This window comes from Rhinopithecus bieti, unplaced genomic scaffold (assembly GCF_001698545.2).
Source record: "Rhinopithecus bieti isolate Rb0 unplaced genomic scaffold, ASM169854v2 scaffold_63305, whole genome shotgun sequence".
In the NCBI taxonomy this organism is placed as follows: Eukaryota; Metazoa; Chordata; class Mammalia; order Primates; family Cercopithecidae; genus Rhinopithecus; species Rhinopithecus bieti.
This window is the reverse complement of record NW_016823906.1, coordinates 233,323-250,946: the sequence shown is the minus strand read 5'-3', so window position 1 is coordinate 250,946 and position 17,624 is coordinate 233,323. Positions and strand designations below refer to the sequence as shown.

Here is a 17,624-nt window from a genome sequence, read left to right as displayed (position 1 = left end):
ATCTAGGGGCAAAGGATAGTTTGTTGTATAAATCAGCTGCCTCAATTTCTTCTTAGGACAATTAACAGCTGTAGTTCACATGGGTTCTACACGGGCCTGGAGATCACAGTTCTCCTGTGGGGCTGTCCACTGCGGGGTGGCATATGTTAGAGAACATGTCTGTGTAAGTAGCATCAGAGTATGTTGTGTTGGTGATAGATGTTTTGAAAATTCATAATTACTTAAAATTTGTTGATTCATTATTTTATATGATTATAAAAATAATTTTTATAGAGGATTTATAAAAAATATGCTTTTATATTTAAAGGAAATGGAGGCTATATAAAGAAGTTAAATTCTGATCTCAAAGACGTTGTGTTGAATACGTTGAGAAAATAACCTGGTTGATATTTTAGTCACTGTCTCTTTAAAGGTTACATTCTCATTTCTTGTTACAGAAGCATTTTTTAGCCATCCTTTTCTTGAGCAAGTTCCAGTAAAAAAATGTGAGTACCCATTTTTTGTATTTTCACTTAAAGAATGAATGCAAGCTTTAGGAAAATTAATTATTTTATTACAAAATTAATCTTTTATTGTGCCTCTTAAAATTTCATTGAATTTACTTTTTTTTTTTTTTTTTTTAAATGGATTCTTGCTCTATCACCCAGGCTGGAGTGCAGTGGTGCAACCTCTGCCTCCTGGTTTCAAGTGATTCTCCTGCCTCAGCCTCCGGAGTAACTGGGATTACAGGCGAGTACCACCACACCTGGCTAATTTTTGTATTTTTAGTAGAGACGAGGGTTCACCATGTTGGCCAGGCTGGTCTCAAACTCCTGACCTCAAGTGATCCTCCTGCCTCAGCCTTCCAAAGTGGTGGGATTATAGGAGTGAACCCCTGTGCCTGGCCTGGTTTTCTTAGATACCTATGATTGTGTTTGTTGAATAACTGTTCTATTTTTCCTTTTGAAACAAAGTTGAAATAGTTTTAGTAATTGCTGCATTTTTAGTTTCATCAGCAGATGTGGTAATAAATAGGTGAATGCAAATTTTCGGGGAACACAAAGGTGTAGTGGTTTTGGCAGGTGTTTCTATTATACAGGTCATGTGACTGCACTACAAAATGATGTAGTTCATTTGTGTTTCTTCCTCTAGCTTGCCCAGTTCCAGTGCCCGTGTATTCTGGTTCTGTCTCTGGAAGCTCCTGTGGCAGCTCTCCATCTTGTCGTTTTGCTTCTCCACCAGTAAGTTCTGGTTTTATTAAAAATAGTTTCAGAGTTAGTGCTATTACTTCTGTTCTCAAATGGAGCATGAACATACACTGTGGATATTCTTTTTATGTGTGATGTTTACTAATGCAATTGAGGTTTGGGAGAAAGAACATTATAGGTAGGTCAAATGGACCAGTATTTGGACCTCTGCCCATATGTTACTGTGTAAGCTCCAGAAAGAAATATCACCTCTCTGGGCCATTTTCCTCTGAACAGTGAGTACAGTAGTATCACCTTTTTATACCCTATGGTGTTTTGGTGATGATACTTACAAAGAGTACCCATTACAGGTGGATAGGCAATAAATATTTATTTTATATGAATGCTATAGACATGAGCTTGGATTTTTTTTGTATGTGGAATTTCTACTGATAGAGGAGTCACCTCTGAGCCAGATTTCACTGACTTAAGATTCTCTTAATCATGATTTTTGGCGCTTTAAGGTGGCTTCTACTCAAACCTCTTCCTTTCGCTGAAGCTCCCAAGCCATTTTCTTCATGGCTGTGTTCCCTCCCATTTCAGTACTTCTTCCTAATCCTGAGGCCTTCTGGTCAGTCTTGTCACTTCCTACTCCACTCTCCCAGGGTTTTACCTAGCTTTCCTCTTAGGTTTTTTTTTTCCTTTTTTTTTTTTTGAGATGGAGTCTCGCTCTGTTACCCAGGCTGGAGTGTAGTGGCGCAATCTTGGCTCACTGCAACCTCCGCCTACTGGGTTTAAGTGATTCTGTAGCCTCAGCCTCCCAAGTAGCAAGGACTACGGGTGCACACCACCACACCCAGCTAATTTTTTGTACCTCTTTTTTTTTTTTTTTTTTTGAGACAGAATCTCGCTGTGTTGCCCAGGCTGGAGTGCAGTGGCGCGATCTCGGCTCACTGCAGCCTCCACCTCCCGGGGTCAAGCAGTTCTCTGCCTCAGTCTCCTGAGTAGCAGGGATTACAGGCACGTGCCACCACGCCCGGCTAATTTTGTATTTTTAGTAGAGACAGGGTTTCACCATCTTGGTCAGGCTGGTGTTGAACACCTGAGCTTGTGATCCACCCGCCTCGGCCTCCCAAAGTACTGGGATTACAGGCGTGAGCCACCGTGCCCAGCCTTTTTTGTATCTTTAGTAGAGATGGGGTTTCACTATGTTGGCCAGGCTGGTCTCAAACTCCTGACCTCCAGTGATCTGCCCACCTTGGCCTCCCAAAGTATGAGCCACAGCACCCGGCCCCAGACATCAATTTCTTGAATGCCTCTGGCACAAAGGTAGGGGAGCCATAAAAGTGAGGCAACTCAGAGGTTTAAGTGGATGAGACTTGCAGCCTCCATGTGCCTTACCTGTTATACTAACGAGGACACCTTTTTTTGTATATCAAGTGAGTGTAATTTACCTACCTTGTAGGGTTCTTCAGGGATAAGTGAGTGCAAGCACTTACTGCATGCAGGGTCTGACACATAGTATATAATGCAGGAGGTGGCAACTGTTAGGTAAAGCAGATGCAGATGTAGCCTGTTGCAAACAGACAAGTCTCAAAACTGGCAATAAATGTTTCTTACGCAGCCCTGCAAATTCATACCAAGCAGATAAAGCAGATTATGTTAATAAGACTTACGTTCTGGTCAACTAAAAAAATTAAGAGCCAGGCATGCTGGCACCAATCCTAGCCCTGCTGCTTGCCCACTCAGTGACTTTGGGCTGGTCAGTTAGAGAGGTGGGCCATGGTGTCCTCATCTGGACCATAGGCTTGATTAACTTTTGCTTGCAGGGTCCTGGTAGTAATGTGTGGGAAGTGCCTAGCCATGGCAAATTCTCAATAAATTGTGGCCATTATTATGAACCATATATTTGACACAATGTAATATGAAAAGCAAAGCTTGTGCCAGAGAAAAGAACAGGGAAGAATCTAATTTTGGGAGAGCAAACATAAAGGAGCCTGTGGGATGATAGTGTGACTGAGGGATGAGAGGCCAGCAGGGAGGACGTTGAACTGGAAATTTTCTTTGACTGGAGAGAGCATTTTGGGGTTTTTGTTGGTTGAAAGAGAACAAAATAGCAGCCAGGTTAGGGCTGCCAAGGAGTAGCTGAATGTAGAACTAACTGGAGGAGTGAAGAGAGGCAGGAGAAAGAGAAGGCCTTTTTTAGGTGTTAGAAACTCTGGTGGACAAACCTATTTTTACTGAGGCAGGAAGACTGATCCCAGGAGTTCAAGACTAGCCATCTCTACTGAAAAAAAAAAAAAAAAAATTAGCCAGGTGTGCCTGGGCATGAGTGTAGACTCAGCTGTAAGGGATTCTGAAATGGGAGGATTGCTTGATCCCAGGAGTTCAAGGCCAGCCTGGGCAATATAGTAAGAACCTGCCTCTACTGAAAAAAAAAAAAAAAAATAACCATCGGGGCGCGGTGACTCGAAGCCTGTAATCCCAACACTTTGGGAGGCTGAGGTGGCTGGATCAGGAGATCAGGACCATCCTGGCTAACATAGTGAAACCCCATCTCTACTAAAAACACAAAAAATTAGCTGGGCGTGGTGGCACGCACCTGTAGTCCCAGCTACTCAGGAGACTGAGGCAGGAGAATTGCTTGAACCTGGGAGGTGGAGGTTGCAGTGAGCCAAGATCGTGCCACTGCACTCCAGCCTGGGCAACAGAGCAAGACTCTGTCTCAATAAAAAAACAAACGAAAAACAGTAAAATGGCCAGGTGTGGTGGTTCATGCCTATAATCCCAGCACTTTGGGAGTCTGAGGCGGGTGGACCACTTGAGGTCAGGAGTTTGAGACCAGCCTGGCCAACATGCCAAAACCCTGTCTCTGTGTTTTTTCAAATACAAAAATTAGCCAGGCATGGCGGCGTGCACCTGTAATCCCAGATACTCAGGAGGCTGAGGCAATAGAATCACTTGAACCCAGGAGGCAGAGGCTGCAGTGAGCCGAGATCACACCACTGCACTGCAGCCTGGGTAACAGCGAGACTACATCTCAAAAAAAAAAACCAACAATAAAATAGGTCACTGGCATAAACATATCCTTTTTATGTCTTATTCATTAGAGTTCTTTAAAACATAAGGTTGGGCTGGGCTCAGTGGCTCATGCCTGTAGTCCAGCACTTTCGGAGGCCGAGATGAGTAAATCGCTTGAGATCAGGAGTTTGGGACCTGCCTGGCCAACACGGTGAAAGTTTGTCTCTACTAAAAATACAAAAAATTAGCCGGGTGTGGTGGTATGCACCTGTAATCCCAGCTACTTGGGAGGCTGAGGTGGGAGAATCGCTTGAACCGAGGAGGCGGAGGTTGCAGTGAGCTGAGATTGTGCCACTGCAGAGTGAGACTTTGTGACTTCGTCTCAAAAAAAAAAAAAAAAAAAAAAAAAAAAAAAAAAAAACACAGATAAGGTCAGCTGGATGTGCTTGCTCACACCTGTAATCCTAGCACTTTGGAAGGCCGAGGTGGGAGGACTGCTTGAGACCAGCTTGGGCAACATGGTGAAATCCCATTGCTACAAAAAAATTAAAAATTAGCTGGGTGCTTGAGCCTCTGACTTCAAGGTTACAGTGAGCTATGATTGCTCCACTGCACTTCACCGTGGGTACAGAGAGACCCTGTCTCAAAAACCAACCAACCAACCAACCAATAAACACCATTTTAGGAAGCCTTTTTAAAAAATGGAAATATAGTAGAAAATGGGAAAAAAGGGAAGTGCAAATCTTTGTATATAGTTTCCAGTTACTGGGATTGGAAAATGGGGTGGTTTTATAGACCTTATATTTAACATAACGTGTCGAAAATAAGATGATTTCATATATGCATCCCTTTCCTTCTTTCTAGGACTGGTGTAGACTCATACAGAGGCTTGAGATACGCAGGCATGCGATATAGCATTGTCGTTTTTACATTCTCATGTAAATATCTAGCTGCTATTTTATTCTAGAAAAATTCTAGGCCCCCCCAAAACAAAAAATTATAAACAATAAAATCTCCAAATCACTCTTTTAATTATGATACTGACTGGAGATTAAATGCTGTTTAGATGGTAAATCTTGAATATTTATTTATTTATTTATTNTTTTTACATTCTCATGTAAATATCTAGCTGCTATTTTATTCTAGAAAAATTCTAGGCCCCCCCAAAACAAAAAATTATAAACAATAAAATCTCCAAATCACTCTTTTAATTATGATACTGACTGGAGATTAAATGCTGTTTAGATGGTAAATCTTGAATATTTATTTATTTATTTATTTATTTATTTATTTATTTATTTATTTGAGACGGAGTCTCACTCTGTCACCCAGGCTGGAGTGCAGTGGCGCGATCTCGGCTCACTGCAACCTCCACCTCCTGGGTTCAAGCAATTCTCCTGTCTCAGTCTCCTGAGTAGCTGGGATTACAGGCATGCACCACCACTTCCAGGTAATTTTTGTATTTTTAGTAGAGATAGGGTTTCACCATGTTGGCCAGGCTGGTCTCGAACTCCTGACTTCAGGTGATCTGCCTGCCTCAGCCTCCCGGAGTGCTAGGATTATAGGTGTGAGCCACCTCGCCCAGCCTATTTATTCATTTTATAACATTTATTGATTACCTACTTTGTGTGATGTTCTGGTTTATACTAATGTCAGGTCCCTGACATTAAGGGGGTTTTAATTTAATTGTATGGAGAAGAGGTAGGTAGCTCAATCATTGCTAGAAGCATATGTATATGTATCTTCATTGCCTATGGTAATGTGATTGGGGAAATCAAAATTAGGCTAAAGATTTAGGAAGGCTACTCAGAAGAGGGGATTGTTTGAGCTGAGTTTTGAAGAAAGTTTGCTAGATCAATTAGTGAAAGAATGATATTGTAAGCAGAAGAATTTCCGTACATGAAGTCATAAAAGCGTGAGCCACTGAAGGAACTCTCTAGCTCTCCATGGCCACTTACATTTAAATTTGTTAAAATTAAGTGAATTTTAAAATTCACTTTCTTATTCACACCAGCCACATTTCAAGTGCTTAGTAGCCTTAGCTAGTTGGTGGCTCCCATGGTGCATAGCTCAAATATAGGCCTCTTCCATCACTGCAGAAAGGACAAGGATGTACTCAGTAGATCAGTTTGGTGGATGTAGAGAGCATTGGTGATGGGTGAAGGGAAAAGACAGCTAGAGAGGTAGAGCCCTGGCAGTATTTGGAGGTCAAGCAAATGAATTTCAGCTGCATTCTTGAAAGTTGTAGTGAGCCAGGCCGATGGCTCACACCTGTAATCCCAGCACTTTGGGAGGCCTAGGCTGGTGAATCACGAGGTCAAGAGATTGAGACCATTCTGGCCAACATGATGAAACCCCATTTCTACTAAAAATACAAAAATTAAGCTGGGCATGGTGGGGTGCGCCTGTAGTTCCAGCTACTCGGGAGGCTGAGGCAGGAGAATTGGTTGAACCTGGGAGGCAGAGGTTGCAGTGAGCTGAGATCACCCCACTGCACTCCAGCCTGGTGATAGAGCGAGACTGCATCTGAAAAAAAAAAAAAAAAAGTTGTGGTGAGCCATTGGAATGATTTTAAAGTGAAGAGTGCTGTGATCCACTGTGTTTTTTAGCTAGATTCTCACAAAAGCAGGGTGGAGGACTAGGTTGGAGTGAGAGAGGAAATACAGAGGTCTCCACTAGCGGAGAGAGAACACCTTGAGACCCTTGCACCTTTTATCATCATTATTGTTGTTTTTGTCATTACTGTTTTGAGAACAAAGCCTGAACTAAGGCGGCAGTAGGAAAGGAGAAGAGTCAGGTAAGAGAAAGGCAAAGAGCGCACAGGTCTTGAAGATTGCTTGAACTTGGGACCTGAGGAAGAGTGAGACTTTGCTGGTGACAATGGCTGACTGGCAAGGTCACTCTGAGGGAACTTGGGGAGCAGTGCTTTGGAATATAAAGGTGAGAGTTAACATACAGGCATGGATGTGTTGTATAGGCAAGTGAACAAAGGGATCTAGAGCTCGTCAGAGAGAATCCTGGCTGGAGATCAAAAAGTGGGAACCATCATTCTGTGAGTGGTAGTTAAAGGTAGGAGGGACGGTGAGCATGGTCGCTCGGATAAATACAACAACTGAAGCGTGAGGAGCCCAGGGTGGCTCATGGGGAACTCTGTACTCTTCTGCTCCTCCTTTTTGAGGGGCAGATGAGAAGTATGTGCTCACAAAAGAGACTCAGGAGTCCCCAAGAAGTAGGAGGAAAAACAAGACATTGCAGGGTCACTGAATGAAGGGGCAGAGTGTTGAGAAGAATGGGCCACGGTACAGATGGAGCAGAAAGTTCAAGTACCTTAAGGAGTATGGGAAGTACCTGCTGGACTTGGCAATAGAAATTATTGATAATCTTAGTAAAGGCAATTTTATTCAAGGATTGAAGACAGAGCGGGTTGTGTTGAATTAAGGAATATATAGGATGTGACAAATTTGAGTCAGTGAAGATGATAATTTCAAGGAATGTTTACAGGCTCACACCTGTAATCCCAACACTTTGGGAGGCTGAGGCATGTGGATCATGAGGTCAGGAGTTCAAGACCAGCCTGGCCAAGATGGTGAAACCCCATCTTTACTAAAACTACAAAAATTAGCCAGGCATGGTGGCAGACGCTTGTAATCCCAGCTACTCGGGAGGCTGAGGCAGGAGAATCACTTGAACCTGGGTGGCAGAGGTTTCAGTGAGCTGAGATCATGCCACTGCACTCCAGTCTGGGTGACACACTGAGACTCTATCTCAAAAAAAAAAAAAGAAGAAGAAGAAGAAAAGAAATGGAGAAGAGATGGTAATTCGAGAGGGTTGTAGGGATTTGAGATGTGAGAAAGTTAAACATGGTTATCTACAGAGGGGAAAAATGCCATAATAAAGGGAGAGTGTGAAAATGTCAGGAGCCGAGGGAAGTTGTTCTAGGTTACTGGGGACGTAGAGGAGCATGGAATGCAGAGCACAGGTGGAGAGAGAAGCTCCCATGGAAGAGAAGCATCTCTTCCACTGTTATGAGGAAGAACGACCAGGGTGATTGGAGATGCAGGTAATTTTGTAAATAGCGGGAGAAGAAACTGGGAAAGTTCCTGCCTAAACCACTGGAAAGAAATTGTGGAGTTAGATACTTAGAATCACATCTCAGCCTGACTCCTTTTTAGTTGTGTGATCTAGAGCAAATTACCTGTCTGAACTTTGTTTATTTATGTGTGAAATGGAGTTCACAATAGGTCTAAAGTTAAATAACATGGAAAGCTCTTAACAGTGCCTAGCCCATGGTTGAGGCTCAGTAGTGCTAGTTCTTTCATCTTCCTTTCCCTTTGTTACTTTGAGATACAAAGTTTCTTCAAAAAGTGATAAGGAGAGATTGTGTCAAGTGCATGTCACACACATGAAAATAACTGGTATCAGTGACTGATACCATGGCACAGTGACATTCAGAGGAGCAGCAGCAGTGAACCAGGTATTTAAGGCTTGGGTTTAAAGAACACAATATAGTATTTTTCCTTTCCTTAAATAAAGGCAAAGATGAAACAAGTTAATAGGGGCTTAACACAATAAGCTATGAAGTTCATTGTTGTAGAAAACCATTGTATAGTCAAGATATTCAATGAGTTGTCAACTAGGGTCCTTGAACTAGATAAACGACAAAAGATACGTAGCTAGTTAGCTCTAAGTATTTGTTTAAATATATTTACATGGTTTTCTTCTCTTCCTATTCTATCTCCTACTAACAAATCAACTACTACCCCTGATAAAACAAAAACAAGAGGAACACACGCACACCTGTAAGGTTTTCCAAGTCTATAAATATATTTCTGGTCTTAAGTGCAGGCACCCTTCCTGATTCGTCTAATTTTTTACATAATGTGGTCTCTTGGTTTCCTCCTTGTAATTTTTCTTCATTATATATTTAAAACTTTTGTGTGTGTAAGATGTCATTAATTTAAAGTCTCTGGACATTTTGTGTTTAGTCATTAAGTGTCGAGTTATTAAGTATCTGCTTTGTTAGTCCATGAGCTAGAACTGGGGGATGCTGTGATGATAAAATTCACTTTCTCAAAACTTCAGGAGAGGGAGGCAAGTACATGTGGATAAGTGGTATGATATATTTTAAGTACCATTTTGGAAGACATTTTAGAAGTCTTTATGCAAACACTTTTGAAAGAAAGGTTTTCTAAAGGAAAGCTTTTCCAGAGAGATTTTTTGAAACCTTAGATGGAATTGGACTTTATGCCCACTTTTGTGGGGGGAAAAAAAAATTCCTTAGTCTAGGCCGGGCACGGTGGCTCATGCCTGTAATCCCAGCACTTTGGAAGGCTGAGGCAGGTAGATCACGAGGTCAGGAGATCAAGACCATCCTGGCTAACATGGTGAAACCCCGTCTCTACTAAAAAATAGAAAAAATTAGTCGGGCGTGTTGGTGGGTCCCTGTAGTCCCAGCTACTTGGGAGACTGAGGCAGGAGAATGGCGTGAACCCGGGAGGCGGAGCTTGCAGTGAGCCAAGTTCATGCCACTGGACTCCAGCCTGGGCGACAGAGTGAGACTCCATCACAAAAAAAGAAATTTCCTTAGTCTAGTCACTATTCTGACTTGTATTTGATTATTAGGCCAGTTTTAATTTTATGTTGTTAATTTTAGTCCCTTCCAGATATGCAGCATATTCAGGAAGAAAACTTATCTTCCCCACCATTGGGTCCTCCCAACTATCTACAAGTTTCCAAAGATTCTGCCAGTACTAGTAGCAAGAATTCTTCTTGTGACACGGATGACTTTGTTTTGGTGCCACACAACATCTCGTCAGACCACTCATGTGAGAATCTTTTCTACTTGTACACATTATATTATTTAATCTACTAAACTAGCATCTTTTTTAAACCCGTATATTACACTTTCTTGCATAGGGCATCTTTTCAAATGAGCATTTTATTTAGTTGTTTAAATTCTCAGAATTATATTCCTACCTTTCTAAAATTTGCTCAATCATCATCTTCTATTAAACAGTAAGTCTGGATTCTGAAGGTACATGAAAACTTTATAGGAAATGATCTCAAATTCTATTTGTATCCAAACAGAAACAGAGAAACCAGTAAATGAGTGAATGAGTACTTATTTAGTAGATGCTCATTCTAGGCACTGTGCTAGTTGTTGTGAAGACCATAATCCCTAGGCTGAATGTAATTAAGTATTAGCTGGCTGCGGAAGGGAAAACATGGACCACAACAGCAGTGCTGTGGCAGTTTATAACCAGCATTATGAGAACTGAGAGTTACCTTTAAAAGTCATCTAGTACAGTGGTTTTATTTCTTTACCAAAGGTAATTAAAACTTTTAAAATCGTGAAACATTTTAAACAAAATAATAGAGCATATACACAAAGTACCCACTAGGCTGTGTTACTTTTATATAGGTCAGTATTTTGCCGTATTTGTCTTAGATGTCTTTTTAAAATATATAAAATGCTGTAAGTCGCCTACGCAGTGGCTCATGCCTGTAATCCCACCACTTTGGGAGGCTGAGGTGGTGGGATCATGAGGTCAGGAGTTTGAGACCAGCCTGACCAACATGGTGAAACCCCATCTCTACTAAAAATACAAAAATTAGCCAGGCATGGTGGCACGCACCTGTAATCCCAGCTACTTAGGAGACTGAGGCTGGAGAATTGCTTGAACCTCCTCCAGGAGTACTGGGGTCCCCGGCAGGCCGAGGTTACAGTGAACCGAGATTGTGCCATTACACTCCAGCCTGGGTGACAGAGAGCGACTCTGTCTCAAAAAACAAACAAAAACAAAACAAAAAAATGCTGTAAGTATAGCTAAAGTGCCTTTTCTCTTTCTGCTCTTGCCAGGGGTATATTCTTCCTGTAGATTTTGTATTTCTACATGTAATTGTATCCATACTTAAGATTTTTGTGTTTTTACAGTTACAGGTTGAGCCTGCCAAATTAGAAAATCTGACATGCCCCCAAATCTGAAACTTTTAGAGTGCCAGCATGATGCTCAATGGAAATGCTCACTGAAGCATTTCAGATTTTAGATTTTTTGCATTTTGTAAATATTCTAAATGCGAAATTCATTCTAATATATGAATTGTATAGTTGTATAATATAACTAAAACACAGTTTATCCATTTCCCTACTGATTTATAGTTGGGTTATTTCTACCTTTTCACTATCCAAAATGTAATGAGCCAGGCATTGTGGTTCACAACCTGTAATCCCAGTAGTTTAGGAGGCTGAGGAGGAAGGATTGCTTGAACCCAGGAATTTGAAGCCAGTCTGGGCAACATAGTGAGATTTTTTCTCTACAGAAATAAAAATGTTAGCCAGGCGTGGTGGTGCACACCTGTAGTCAGAGCTTCTCTGGGGGCTGAAGTGGGAGGATATCGCATGAACCCCCAATTTCAAGACCAGCCAGGCATCATGGCGAGACCCCACCTTTACCAAAAATAGAAAGTGGGGTGTGGTGGTGCATGCCTGTAGTCTCAGCTTGGGAGTTTGAGGCTGCAGTGAGCCATGATTGTGCCACTGCACTCCAGCCTGGGCAACAGAGCAAGACGCTGTCTCAAAAAATACATATATATTATAACAGACATTCTTGTGTACATGTCCCAGAACTTCTTCTAACTGAAAACCTAGATATCTACAACTTTGTAATATATTGGTACAAACAACTTGTACTAATTTTTTCATGCAGCCCTAGTGTTATAATGGTGTTCTATATTTTCTTCTAAAGATTTTTTTTTACATATAATTTTACCTGTAATTCATTTTTGTAGATGGAGCAAGGTAGAGATTGGTCAGTTGTCCTATTTATTAAATATTTGTCTTTTCTCCACTGATATGCAGTGTCAACGTTTGTCATGCCACGTTTGTCATGTCAGCTTGAAATACAGGATGGGGTTTCTTTTTTTTGTCTATATTATAATAATTTTTAAATTTGTGTGTGTCAGTATGTGTGTGTGGTCAGGGAGGGAAGGAGGGGCAGAGAGCATTTCAGTGTTCTTCAGAATCACTCTGGCTATTCTTGGCCCTTTCCCCCCACATATAGTTTAATTTCGGCTCGATAATTTTATGAAAACCATTTTGGCATTTTGATGGGAATTGCATTGACTGTATAGTATGACCTATTCAGGGACAGGTAGGTTCTTTACAATATTAAGTCACCTAATTAGGAATGTGTATTTCTCCACTTATTTAGGTTTCTTTAATGTGTTTTGATACATTTTTATACTTTTCTATATAAAGAGCATTCACATCTTTTGTTTTATTCTAGTTGTCTTTTTTCTTGTGTGTGCTGGTGTAAATGTTTCAGAACTGCTCCTGTCAAGATCTTCCTGCTGCCAAATCCTAGGGGTCAGTTCTCATTCCTCATTATCCTGATGTATACACACTTGTTACAGTTGATCTCGCCCTTCTTTTTAATGATTAAAAATGTGCTATTGTGAAACGTATCATACATACAAGATGTTTAAAACAACTATACAGTTTAAAAGTAATGTATAACAAATACCTGAGTGCCCAGCTGATTTTTATCTTTTTTTTTGGCCTGATTTTCCATCTTTTTGTCTTATTGCTCTAATTTAATTTCATTAATGTTTCTTCTTACCCTTTTAGGGAGTTTTTATTTTATGCCCTCATGTTTTAAATTTTCAGAAGTTTTTTCTCCGAGTATTGTTCTTATTTCAACATGCAGTATATTGTTGTATGCTTCTTGAGGATGGAGAATTTGAAAGTTGTTTGAGAGCTCTGTACATGAGAACGTCTCATTGACAGCAAGCCTCTTTGATGAATGATATGGTGAGGGCAGTTCTTGGGACTATTTCCCTTTTGGAGGGCTACTCAGATCCCCCAAAAGACTCATCCAATGTTTTGCCTAAAGAGAACCTATCTGGATTCGCAAAATGGGAGAAGAAGTATGGAGTTCTCAATAGTCAGTGTAAAATTTCATTTAATAACTCTTTTCCACTAATCTTTTGTCAGTGTAGTACCCTTGCCTTTAATTTTTCCTGCTGTTCTGCAGTCCAGAGACCCTCTGTTTTACTCTGTCCCAAGTGTGAATGTACAGTGGGAGATGGGCATTGCCTACCTGCATAAGGTTGGGGACAGGATATAAAATTCTAACTGCTTCTTTTTTTTTTTTTTTTTNCCTTCAGAGATAACATTTTAGAGTCACTGCCTAAATATTGAAATGCCACCATTTGTTGTTTGGGGGGATGTGGAGCTAAATTGAGAACGGGAGCACACATCTGCCTTGACTGCTAAGTATATCCATCTCTACTGCTCACCCATAATAGAATTTTTATGTGTGTACTCACTAGTCTTGGTTTTAGCAACAGTTTATTTTTTTTTATTTTTATTATTATTTTTTTTTTGAGACGGAGTCTCGCTCTGTCGCCCGGGCTGGAGTGCAGTGGCCGGATCTCAGCTCACTGCAAGCTCTGCCTCCCGGGTTTACACCATTCTCCTGCCTCAGCCTCCCGAGTAGCTGGGACTACAGGCGCCTGCCACCTCGCCCGGCTAGTTTTTTGTATTTTTTAGTAGAGACGGGGTTTCACCGTGTTAGCCAGGATGGTCTCGATCTCCTGACCTCGTGATCCGCCCGTCTCGGCCTCCCAAAGTGCTGGGATTACAGGCTTGAGCCACCGCGCCCGGCCCCTAACTGTTTCTTTTAAAAAGAATTCTGTATAAAAAAAATATGTTGTATTATGTATGTTTAAGCTATGCAACGTGATATTATGAGATATACAAATGGCTTACAATTTTTTGACTTTATGTGAATAGGAAAATGATTTACATTCAGTAGAAACCATCCCTCAAATTTTGAATTTTGATATTTTTCTGTGTTAGCAATATGCGGTACAGAACTCTCTTGTGATGCTGGGTGGAAGCAGTGAGCTGCAGCTCCTAGTCAGCCCGCGATCACCAGAGTAAACAGCTGATGCTGGAGATACTCAACACTTTATAAAACAGGCTTTGTGTGCCCAATTGTAGGCAAGTGTAAATATTCTGAGCGTGTTTAAGGTAGCTGGGCTTAGCCATGATGTTAGGTAGGTTAGGTGTATTAAATGCGTTTTGACTCAGGACAATTTCAACCTACAATGGGTTTATTCAAAAGTGACACCATCTTAGGTTGAGGGGCATGTGTCTATAGTAAAATGGTTACTACGGTGAAATAAATTAATGTATTCATCAACTCACATTAGTTACCCACGCCCGCTCCATGAGCAGCTGTAATCTATTCACTTACCAAAAATCCTGAATACGATACACTATGATGAACTATATTCTGACTGCTTCTAAACAGACTTTCAGTCAATCCTGCTTTTAGTCCTACCTTCAGTGCCACTCTGAAAGGTATCTGGTACTGCTGATTACTCAGCATTTTGGAGTTCTGTGATGTAAATTGGTTTACTTCTGGGCTTTCCAGCTGTCTAAGGTTCTATCTTCTTGGGTCAACTAAGTCAAATACTACTTGTCCATCAACTTTATACCTTCCAAATTTTGGTGGCTGTGGACTTTTCTGGTTTTTTTTTGTCCTTGTGAGTTTAGGCTCTTCTCTTTTCTGTCCTTCCGTTGCCTCTATAGTTTCAGAATTACAATATGGTATCAAAACTCTATGAATATTACTTAAAATATGATTATTTACTGGTCCTGACTTAAAATTTTTTGTAAATGTGGTCATTGAAAGCCATTTAAGATCTTTTTGTGAATCTTTTTTGTCCTTAGGATAATCCCGTTGGGTATATGCAATCAAATTATTGAGTATCAAAGTTACTTGAGGCCGGGTTCAGTGGCTCACGTCTGTAATCTCAGCACTTTGGGAGGCCGAGGTGGGCAGATCACTTGAGGTCAGGAGTTCGAGACCAGCCTAGCCAACATGGGGAAACCCCGTCTCTACTAAAAATACAAAAATTAGCTGGGTGTGGTGGCACACACCTGTAATCCCAGCTACTTAGGAGACTGAGGCAGGAGAATTGCTTGAACCTTGGAGGCAGAGGTTGCAGTGAGCCGAGATCATGCTCCTCTCTGTCTCAAAAATACATAAATTAAAAAAAAAGTTACTTGAAATAATTTCCCTCTCGTGATTAAGCTATCAGGTTGCTACATGATTAGATTCTTTTACTTTTGATTTTTAGGGATTTTATTTTCTTTTGATTTAATTTCGTTTGAAAATTATGTATGGTTTCAAACTCAAAGCTATGAAAGAAAATACACTTAGTGAAGTCTAGCTTCTATCCCTGCCTCCTCTCCCTGTTTTCTAAATTCTCCTATAGGCAAGTATTCATTGTCTTTAAATAAAAATGGACTTCCCCTTTGCCCTGCTACTCTTTGTCCCTTTACCCTGATTTATTTTCCTTTATAATGCTTATTGCTACCTGACATTATTGTGTTTTTTTTTTTTTTGAGAATGGGGTCTTGCTGTGTTGCCCAGGCAGGTCTCAAACTCCTGGGCTCAAGCTATTCTCCCGCCTCTGCCTCTCTAAATGATGGGATTCCAGGCGTGAGCTACCACATCTGGCCTTCCATGACATGTTGTTCAACAACCCATGCAAGACCTGAGAGAGTGTTATGCAGGAGGATGGGGTAATCCGACATTTTATTGAACTAGACTTTGTTTTATGGTTAGTTCTTCTATTATGTTATATACATGTTCTTTGCAAAATTTTGCAATAAACTTATGTGCAAAATGGTATTAAGGGCACAACTCTCAGAACCTTTGTCATTGACACAGAAAATGGAACCTGATAAAAACAGTAGCACAGTTTTTGCATGTTTAATGGTGAAGAAATATGTAAACACTGCAATAAATATGGCATTTTATTTTGAAGAAGACCTCAAATTTGCTTATAGAAGTGGGCATCCAAAGAGTTGCAGCCTATGTCTTCAGCTAGGTGTAGTTTTCTGAGGTTATCTATTATTTCTTATAGATGAAATCATAACATAAGCCAATGGTAATTTTGCATTGTGCATGAAATCCTAATAATCATGTTGGAACAAATTTGTGTTTTTTTAAGCAGATGGTATAACAGGAACTGATTGTACTTTTTTCTCCTTTAGATGATATGCCAATGGGGACTGCTGGCAGGCGTGCTTCAAATGAGTTCTTGGTGTGTGGAGGGTATGTATATTTACATTATCTTATTAAAATATTTTTTATATTTTATTTTTGTAAGGTTATAGAACTTAGTGTTCTTGATTTAAGGTTTATTTTGTTTTATAGTCCATTATTTCTTCTTTTTTTTTGGAGACGGAGTCTGGCTCTGTCGCCCAGACTGGAATGCAGTGGTGCGATCTCGGCTCACTGCAAGTGCCGCCTCCGGGTTCACGCTATTCTCCTGCCTCAGCCTCCCGAGTAGCTGGGACTGTAGGCAGCCTGCCACCACGCCCAGCTAATTTTTTGTATTTTTAATAGAGACAGGGTTTCACTGTGTTAGCCAGGATGGTCTCGATCTCCTGACCTCATGATCCACCCGCCTCAGCCTCCCAAAGTGTTGGGATTACAGGTGTGAGCCACCGCACCCAGCCTCATTATTTCTTTTCTTGAAATTTTATTTAGTTATTTTTTTCTTTGAGATAGAGTCTTGCTCTGTGGCCCAGGCTGGAGTGCATTGGTGGGATATTGGCTCACTACAACCTCCACCTCCTGGGTTCAAGCGATTCTCCTGTCTCAGCCTCCTGAGTAGCTGGGATTATAGGCATGTGCCACCACGCCCTGCTAATTTTTTTTTTTTTTTTTTTTTTTTTTGAGACGGAGTCTCGTCCTGTCATCCAGGCTGGAGTGCAGTGGCGGGATCTCAGCTCACTGAAACCTCTACCTCCCAGGTTAAAGTGATTCTTCTGCTTCAGCCTCCTGAGTAGATGGAATTACAGGTATGCACCACCATGCCCGGCTAATTTTTCGTATCTTTAGTAGAGATGGGGTTTCACCATGTTGGCCAGGCTGGTCTGGAACTCCTGACCTCAGGTAATCCGCCCGCCTCCGCCTCCCAAGGTGCTGGGATTACAGGTGTGAACCACTGTGCCCGGCCTGAAATTTTAATTGTGATAAAAAACACATAAAATGTACTATTTCAGCCATTTTAACGTTTATAGTTCATTAGTGTTAAATATGTTCATATTGTTATGCAACCAATTTCTAGGACTTCTTCGTTTTGCAAATCTGAAACTCTATACTCATTAAACATTACCTCCCCATTTCCCCTTCCCCTCAAGTCCCTGATAATAACCACATTCTGCTCTCTGTTTCTATGAATTTGACTACTTTAGATACCTCATGTAAGTGAAACCATATAGCATTTGTCTTTTTTGTGACTTGGCTTATTTCACTTAGCATAATGACTGTAAGGTTCATCCATGTTGTGGCATGTGACAGGCCTCTTCCCTTTTTATAGCCGAATTATATTCCATGGTGTGTATATGTTGCA

General features: G+C 40.9%; 1 protein-coding gene across 2 annotated transcripts in view; it reads left to right on the top strand.

The window, feature by feature from the left end:
- Positions 1–442: 442 nt before the first annotated feature.
- The window catches only part of ULK2 (unc-51 like autophagy activating kinase 2), a 55,579-nt gene continuing 38,397 nt past the window's right edge, over positions 443–17,624 (top strand). Inside the window, exons 1-4 of one of the 2 annotated variants that reach the window (XM_017861976.1) lie at positions 443–485; positions 1,132–1,220; positions 9,841–10,012; positions 16,258–16,318. In XM_017861976.1, the coding sequence (XP_017717465.1) occupies positions 9,853–10,012; positions 16,258–16,318 (221 nt within the window). In that variant the 5' untranslated portion in view covers positions 443–485; positions 1,132–1,220; positions 9,841–9,852. Of the gene's footprint in view, positions 486–1,131; positions 1,221–9,840; positions 10,013–16,257; positions 16,319–17,624 lie in introns of those variants that run through there. The other variant, XM_017861977.1, reaches the window with a different exon arrangement.